Raw genomic sequence first — 8,534 nt, 5'->3', positions numbered from 1 at the left:
TCTCCCTCAACAACATCAACAACAACAACAACAACAACAACAACAACGAGCCAAGTATAGAACTGATGGCAGGTGGCTCTCTAACTGGGGAAGAGGAGTTAGACCATAGGTAGGACCAGCTTTTCTCAGGATTTGCTTACAAATTCTAGCAATAGCTGACCAGAGAGGAAAAGCCCTCAGAGGTGGATCTTGAAAGCTCCTCAGCTGGGGAACTAAGTTGGTCAGGCATGTGCTGCCACCTGGCTGGAATAAGTCCTTTAAGGTGGAGAGGACAGAAGCTGCAGGAAGTAGTAGAGCCAATGGCAATTTTGTGTACAGGGACTTAAACACCAACCTCCTGGGAATAAGCACCTGTTTATCCCCAGGGCAGAGCATGTAGGAGGAGTTGAACTCTTGTTAAATGGTTGATGGGAACCACAACAGCAACCCAAACCCGAAGCTTCCTGTCATTTTTCAGGGGTGGTTCTTAGGAAAGCTCTGTCATTGACCATCCCACCCATTCCAATCCCCTGCAGCCACAACCCAACTCAACCCACCCCAGCTAATCTGGAGCTCGGGCTAGAGGCTTCTGCAGACAAAGGTACTGAGCAGAGCTGGCTTGAGGGCCAGAAGGGATAGGGTACTCTGAGAGAAAGAAGAGGTGGTTTTTATCTTTTTTTCTTTTTTGACAGAGAGGGAGAGAAAGAGAGAGAGAGAGAGAGAGAGAGCGCGCATGAGCTAGGGAGGGGCAGATGAAGAGGGAGGGAGAGAATCTTAAGCAGGCTCCATGCAGGATCCACTATTAGATCATGACCTGAGCTGAAATCAAGAGCTCAACTGACTGAGCCATCCAGGCGCCCCCATCTTCCTCATTTTACCGGAGACTTCATTTATCAGGCACATTCAGGTGTGTCTTCTCATTTGATCTTTATCTTTCAAGTCGATTTTCAGATAGGCATGATAGAGTTCATTGCTCCCATTTCACAAGTGAGACCACTGAGGTCAAGAATAGTTAAGCAGATGGGAGACCCAGACTCAAAGGGACCCATAACTTCTTTCTTTCTTTTCTTTCTTTCTTTCTTCCTTTCTTTCTAATGTTTATTTATTTTTGAGAGACAGAGAATGGGTGTGTGCACATGAGCGGGGGAAGGACAGAGAGAGAGGGGGGACAGATGATCCTAAGTGGGCTCTGTGCTGACAGCAGAAAGCCTGATGTGGGGTTCAAACTCATGAATTGTGAGATCATGACCTGAGCTGAAGTGGGACGCTTAATCAACTGAGCCACCCAGGCACCCTAGAGTTTCTGAACAATGATGCACCGATGGGCCAACCTCCAGCCACATCACCTGCCCCACTGGAAGTTGTGTGGGGCCTCTTGCCAGTGGATCAGCACACATTGACCAGGCCCTAGAGTGTGTACACAGGTGATGGGTGAGGTAAGAGTTGTTGAAATGGTAGTCACAAAAAAGGCAGAGGTAACACGGTGAGGCTATCAGGTTTGCTATTGCTGACCTGAGCTTAGGGCCGAGACACCACAGTCTACATTAAAATTCAATTTGATAAACGCCAGCACCCCAAGTTAGGTCTTAGGGCTGGGCCGTCCCTGCCAAATTCTCAGACCCAGACCTTTTCCTTAAGCCTATGTCCTTTGCCATTGCCTGACTTCTTCAGGAGACCCAGAGAAAACTCTGATCAGGCATGCTCTACCCTTGAGCGCTTTTCTTGCCTTGGGGCTGGGGAAGCACCTGTTTAAGAAAGTGAGAGCCTACAGAGGGCCTCTCAACTCAACAAGGTTGAGAAGGATCTCCAAGCACTCACACCTGCAAGCATCATCAGACAGCCAGCCCCCATCCAGGGAAGAGAGAACACTTCCCACTGGAAAAGCTGTTGTTCCCCCAACACCAGAAGCCTCATCGTGGATTTCCAGAGGACCCAGCAGGCCTTGTGTTACAAAGAGAATTGCTGTAGGCTTGGGAGAGCTATCTGGATGAGCCCTTGCTTACAGAGTGGGGGAGTCTTCACTTTCCACACCGGCTCTTGCTGAGTCTGTTCTTTCCATATCATTCTCACTATGTCAATACGTTTATCACGAAGTCCCAGAAGGCAGAATTCTGCTGGGTTGGGCTGCACCTTCATCTCAGACCCAGGATTCTAGGCTTCAGGCTTTCTTGTTCCACCAAGAAAATTAGGTACTGGTTTGGACGAGGAAATTCTGGGGAAGGAGAACTAGTGGAGGTACAGGCTCTGGTTACGCGGTGAGAGCCGCTTCACAGTTCAAGAAGCTAGTACCTGCCCACTTCCTCCCCACTAATAGCCCGACTCCTGGTAAAGGTTGCATGATGCAGACTCTCCCAAGCAGTGGGAATGCACCCTCGATCCCTTACTACTAAGGGCTATTTCCAGGCCCCTCTTGAAAGAAGGTTAGTGGGAGCCCGGAACAGAGAGGCAAGCTGCCGGACCCTACGGAGCACGCCAAGGTGGGTTATTGGTCCCCTGCAAAGGCGCCCCTATACTGAACACTCGGCGTGCGCCGCAGAAACCCCCACACCTCCAGGAAGGTCAACGCCCCAGCCTCCTCCCAATTTTGGCCCAGCCCAGCAGTCTCTCCGGGACATAGCGCAAACACAGGAGCTGGAGGTGGCATTATCCTTAGTCTCTGGCCCCTAGCCCCTCCCCAGATCTTCTCAGCGACGTGGGAACCCGGCTGAGGAATCCCGGAGGGTAACCGGAACCGCCCTCGATGAGGCCTCTCTAGGAAATTGGGAATTTCACTTGTCGCTAGCAACTCAGTTCACGTTTATTGGCCTGAGAACCAAAAAAAAAAAAAAAAAAAAAAAAAAAACAAAAAAAAACGGAAGATGCCCTTAAAAAACGTGGCGGCACTCTAGTCACTACAGCTGCCTCAGTAGTTCAAGAAACTTGGCATAGTCTTCGGCCACTGACTGGCCTTCACAAAACGACTCCATCCGGTCCACTTCGGTTCTTCGAGGACAGAGCTACCTGCCCTCAACTATAATGGCGGCGGTGCCCAATTTGGCTTCTTGCCCCTAGGGAAGATGGCTGCCAGGTGGCTTCACTTAGTTTCTCACCACCCCGGAAGACGGGGATCGGCGATTGGGCGGCGCCCGAAGGCTCCGAGAAGAAGGCCCTCGGCGGTTGGACAGTGCTGGGTAAGGCTGGTTTTAAAGGAGCCGGAGGTGGGAGCCGTCGAAGACCCGGGATCCGCGGGAGGCGGCGGTGAGCGGCGCGCGGGGGAGGGCACCGAGCGGCTGGAGAGAGGGCGGGAGGAGGGAGGGAAGGAAACATTTGAACCATCTGGTCCTGGGCTGGGGAGAGCACTGGGCGGGGAGCCGGGGAGGGGTGGAGGATGGGGTCGGTGGGTGGGACCTCCCGAGATTGGAGTGAAGGGGGTATCTGTTTGACAGTGGATCCCCGGGGATCCGGACTGAGTTCGTGATGCTCAAGCTCGGGCTGCCCCTGTCTGAGTGGAGCTTTGCGGAGCCCAAACTTACAGGGAGAGGAGGATCCTCGCGGCGTCTGATTGGAGGAACCGCGCTGTAGGATTCTTTCCACAGGGATCCAGTGTAGGGGATCTGGTGGGGCGGGGGGTGCCGTCGGTGTGTGAGAGTATTGCTTCTGAGTTCTCGGCCACTCGCTGGCAGTGGATGAGGAGTGCAGAGGGATCCGGCAGAAAGTGAGCCTCCCAGGACCGGGATCCCAGCTGATCCCGGGGGATCTCAGGGCGGATTCTAAAGGGACAAAGGCCCCACCAGGAGGCTCGGGGCCGTGGGAGAACTGGGGCCGCTGCAAGCCAGGTTCTCCCGGGAAGTTCCAGTCTGGGCGCGGGTGATCCACTGATTTCGGGCGACGGCAGCGGGAAGACACTCGCTCCGGACGGCCAGCCGGGGGCGCCCTTTTACGCCCCAGGGCCCCGGCCTGTGGGCTACCGGGAGCCTTGGGCGGACCATGAAGGGCGGAGCCCCAGGGGAGGGGCTGGCCCTCACTCCCCGCTCCCCCGCTCCCCCCCCATCCCAGGCTGCAGCCTGGGATCCCCCAGGGACTCCCCGGAGCCGCCGCTTCCCCCATGGACTTGCCCGGGGACTCCAGGTGAGAGCGCACCCCGCCCGCCTGTCTTGAGCACGGGAAACGGGGAGCCTGGCGACCGTACCGGGGAAACCGCAGAGCTAACGACAGACCCAGGCGACTGTCTTCTGCTTCTCTCATCCTCCAGCCCACCTGGCCGGCCACGTCTGTGCCGCCAGCCCCTGGCTCGAGCATTATGGGGAGCCAGGAGCCCCAAACGGCCGAGGCTGCAGTCTCTGGCAGCCCCTTCGCCCTTGGAAAAGGCCTCTCGGCGGGTCCTGGCTGTAGTGCTGGAAGATGTTATGGCTGCCCGTATGGTGAGCCCCCTGAACTGAAAGGCCCCTTCTTCCTCAGGTCCTCTCTTCAGTACCAAGGTGAAACTAGATCACTAGTGAGGATAATTGAGGTCCAGATACCTCATTCTCACACCCTGCTCAGGCAGTCTCACTAATACTAGAGTTCTGCTTAGCTCTCAATCCAACCTAGATTTGGGCAGAGTCTCTGGTGCCCATTCCCCACTATCAACCCAGCATTGGTGGTTCAGTGGTAGAATCTCGCCTGCCCCACCATCAACCCTGTTGGGCTGCAACCACATCTCTACACTCTTAAGTATGAGAAACCCTTGCTTTCTTCCCGGGCAAACTTTTAGGCTATCCTTGGGAAGCAGGCTGAGGACTTTGGCTCCATTGCACAGATTAGAAAAAACTGAAGCCCCAAATAGGGCAGTGACTCACCCAAGGTTACTCTCTCCCTTTCATTTCGCCAAATAGCCAGGGTGAGATTACTGCAGCTCAGGACACTGTAATATCTGGCCCCTGATTCAGTTCAACTCACTTCTTTGGGTTCGTAAGTGAATTCTAGCCACAGTCTCTGTCACTTTGATGGCACAGGGCACTGTTAGGTTCAGGGAGGCCCTGTCCAGTCTGACCTCAGTCCATCACCTTGCTCTTGACACTTTCTCCTCAATTAGGTTCCCCTGGTGCCCCAAGAAGAGACCACCACCCCACAACACCGCAGCAACCGCCGAGATTCTGTCCGAAACCAGCCGCCTGCCTCTCCATCCCAACAGGCTACGTGGTCCTCGCAGACCAGGTGAGCATGGCAGGATAGAGGGTAAACGGGATACAACTGAACCCCTCTGATATTCCTGTGTCCTCTCTAGGCCTCCCGACCCACTGCACTTATGCCGAGAGCCCTTGAGCCGCACCCACCGTCCCCCTTCTACCCTGAGACGGAGATCAAGGACAACCCCTGGCCCAGAGGAAGGCCCTTCACAAAAGGTGGACTGGGCCCCCCAGCCTACTCTGGTGGTGATGCTAGAAGACATTGCCAGCTCAAGACCCGCAGCTGAGGTATGAGTATTTTGGGGTAAGGATGTCAGGGCTCGTTCAGCTGGGGTAGCTTTTGCTCTGAGTAAGGAGAATATTATTTTAGATGGAAGACATCGAGGAAAGACCTATATGGAAAAGTCTTTGGTGTGAACCCCGGCAGGCCTTTGGAGACTTGAGAGGGTCGGAATGTGGGTAGCTAAGAAGGCTGAAGGGGGCTTCCTTGCCTCCCCCAAAACATTCTTTGTTTACACCCAGGGCTTTGCTGATGAGACTCCCAACTTCATCATCCCAGCAAGAAGGTGAGAGGGCTGGGGAAGGAATTATCGAAATGTCCAGGCAACACCTGTTACCCAGGCAACTAGAGTTAGGGGCATCAGAATTTACTTGTCCAATCCTTCCTTGTAGCACCTTCAGAAGCCTTAAGGGACAGGGGAGGTGCTGGCTCAGGTGGGATCTGGACCTGGAAGCTCCCTCAGCCTTTACCTTCCCCTTAACCCCAGAGCCAAGCCCATGACCGTGGTTCACCAGCCAATGCTTCCGTCCAGGGACCTGGATCCCCCATTCCAGCCATCTGCCTTGCCTGAAGACCCTCTGGAGAGCCCACCAGGAGGTAAGGACTCAGAGGGATGAGATTTAGGGCTCTGGAAAATCCTAGCTGAGTTTAAAAGTATCAGAGGCAAAGGTGGGGGTGGGGCTTAACTCCTTCCCCTCAGGGAGCTCAGTGTGTGAAGGTGGGGTGTAGACTTCAGAGGTCTGAGGTTCAATTCCTCAATTTAGGACTTAGCTTTTTAGGGGTGGGCTTAGACTTCTGTGGGCAAAGTTTAGTGTTTGGGGGAGGAGCTGAGGCTACTGAAGTAGGGCTTAGACACCTGCAGTTGAGGAATGCCCATCTGAGCCTCTCCTTTCCTTAGCCCCGGATCCTGTACTGGAGCCCCCATCGATCCCACCGCCGTCCAGCCTTTTACGCCCCCGCCTCAGTCCCTGGGGCTTGGCTCCCCTCTTCCGTTCCGTCCGCTCCAAGCTGGAGAGCTTTGCTGACATCTTCCTCACACCCAACAAAGCCCCACGGCCCCCACCCCCATCACCTCCCATGAAGTTGGAGTTGAAGATTGCCATCTCAGAGGCTGAGCAGTCTGGGGCTACTGAGGACACTGCATCTGTCAGTCCCCGGCCCCCTATCCGCCAGTGGCGGGCCCAAGACCACAATCCCCCAGCACCTCTTTCTAAGCCCTCTCTGGGCCGAAGCCACTCCTGCCCCGATCTGGGGCCCCCTGGCCCAGATACCTGCAGCTGGCCCCCTGCTCCACACCACCCGAGCCGGTCACGGCTCCGGCGGCACACTGTGGGTGGTGGAGAGATGGCCCGAGCCCCACCACCCCCTCGGCCCTGTCTCCGGAAAGAGGTCTTCCCTCTTGGAGGAGCGGGAGGCTCTCCTCCCCTCATCACATCTTGTTCGTCCACCGCATCTACTTCCTCCTTCTCTGAACCTGCAGAACCCAGGTAGTGCTCTCAATAAACCCTTCTTAAAGCCCTGGCCACAGTCTGGGCCCAGCCTCCTTCCCTACTATCCAGTGGGCAGGAGATGGGGATATTGCTATGAATATTATTTGTCCCTGAGCCTTGACCTTATCTGCAGGTTGGGCTCAACCAAGGGGAAGGAGCCAAGGGCCTCAGAGGACCAGGTGCTTTCAGACCCTGAGACCAAGGTAGGAGTAGAGATGGGGGGAGGAGACAAGTGGGACTCTGAGTCCATGCTGCACCCTTATCCTCTGCCCTGTTTTTGCAGACCATGGGAAAGGTTTCTCGATTCAGAATACGCAGGACACCAGTCCGTCCTCAGCCAAACCTTACACCAATGGGACTGCCTCGACCAATCAGGTGAGTGGCTCATTGTACATGCAGCTGCCTTGGCCAAATAGGTGTAGGCTTGGACCCTCTGAAGTGGGGCTCTGTCTTCTCTCAGGGAGGAGTCAATTTGGTCTGAACATGGTTTGCACTTAGAACTATATGTCTGTCTCAGGCAGCACTCCTGGCCTCAGTGTGTCCCAGAAACTAAAATATAGACCACACCTTGCTTATCCTTTTTTCAGGGCACAATGGCCCTGGGTTTTGCAATGGCCTCTGCTCTTTGCTCCCAGGTTGAACAAGAAGGAGTTCAGCTTAGAAGAAATTTATACCAACAAGAATTATCAGTCACCTACAACCAGGAGGTGAGAAACTCTGAAGGCTTGGGGGTAATAGAGGGAAGGCTGGAACCAGGGGCCACGCTGGTAACCAGCACCCCTCCCTGCCTGGTCCAGGACCTTTGAAACCATCTTTGAGGAGCCCCGGGAGCGCAACGGGACTCTGATTTTCACCAGCTCAAAGAAGCTTCGGCGGGCTGTAGAATTTCGGGACAGCAGCCTTCCTCGATCCCGGCGGCCATCTCGTGGAGTCCGGGCTGCAGCTGGCAGGACCCTTACCTCCAACCTGGCCCCCAGCCCAGATGTGGGACCTCTGCTGCAGCAGCGGCTGGAGGAGCTGGATGCCTCACTCCTGGAGGAGGAGGAAGTGGATAGGGAGCATCCCCATCGGACCTAGGAGCTCCATCTGTTTGTCCGTCCATCCTGAAGCATCTAAGGCAGTTATATTTTTTTCTTTATATTTCTAGTAAAGTTTTCAATATGTTTCTGATTCTTTTGTATGTCTCTGGCTAAGTTTGAGATTGACTGACAGTACCAGCTGATGTTTTTACTTTGGCTCCCAAAGACTGGGAAATGGGGGAGGTGCCAGGGAAGGCAATGAGGGTTTGATACGGGAAGTGGGGGAATGGTCATCGGACATACTTCCTTGATTTAAGAATTTTCCTGTGTGGAGGGATACTTGAGAATCTGTTCCAGAAGATACTGACTCTGAACCCTGGGCAGGGTTCTCTAAATTCACTTACATCAAGGAGGAGACTGAAGGACCCAGAGTGGACCAAGGCCTTGATCAATATGGCCCTGAATTCCTCTGAACATGCAGGCCAGGATTTGCTTCTGGATTCAAGACATAAGAGTAATCAGCTGTAATTGAGCACCTACAACAACCTGTCATGTACTTGCCCTGCAGATAGCACTATGAGAGGGAATTTTACCCATTTTACACACAAGCAAGCTGGGG

General features: G+C 54.4%; 1 protein-coding gene across 1 annotated transcript; it reads left to right on the top strand.

The window, feature by feature from the left end:
- Positions 1-3,057: 3,057 nt before the first annotated feature.
- Positions 3,058-8,066, top strand: LOC125928137 (proline-rich protein 14-like). The gene is made up of 12 exons (XM_049638729.1): positions 3,058-3,216; positions 4,015-4,086; positions 4,211-4,379; positions 5,033-5,154; positions 5,225-5,414; positions 5,649-5,692; positions 5,894-6,003; positions 6,305-6,893; positions 7,030-7,099; positions 7,180-7,271; positions 7,532-7,603; positions 7,694-8,066. Exons 2-12 carry the CDS (start codon positions 4,064-4,066, stop codon positions 7,971-7,973), a joined length of 1,761 nt encoding a protein of 586 aa, XP_049494686.1. The 5' UTR covers positions 3,058-3,216; positions 4,015-4,063; the 3' UTR covers positions 7,974-8,066.
- The last annotated feature ends 468 nt before the right edge of the window (positions 8,067-8,534 follow it).

Source organism: Panthera uncia, chromosome E3 (genome assembly GCF_023721935.1).
Source record: "Panthera uncia isolate 11264 chromosome E3, Puncia_PCG_1.0, whole genome shotgun sequence".
In the NCBI taxonomy this organism is placed as follows: domain Eukaryota; kingdom Metazoa; phylum Chordata; class Mammalia; order Carnivora; family Felidae; genus Panthera; species Panthera uncia.
The sequence above is the reverse complement of the archived record's forward strand: the minus strand, read 5'-3'. Positions and strand labels throughout refer to the sequence as shown.

Bases quoted from the DNA above. Each gene is read 5' to 3' on its own strand.
- LOC125928137 (XM_049638729.1), top strand. From the start codon at position 4,064: ATGGACTTGCCCGGGGACTCCAG. The intron at 4,380-5,032 runs GTGAGCCCCCTG...CTCCTCAATTAG, and splicing joins ATGTTATGGCTGCCCGTATG to GTTCCCCTGGTGCCCCAAGA. The intron at 5,155-5,224 runs GTGAGCATGGCA...TGTCCTCTCTAG, and splicing joins ACGTGGTCCTCGCAGACCAG to GCCTCCCGACCCACTGCACT.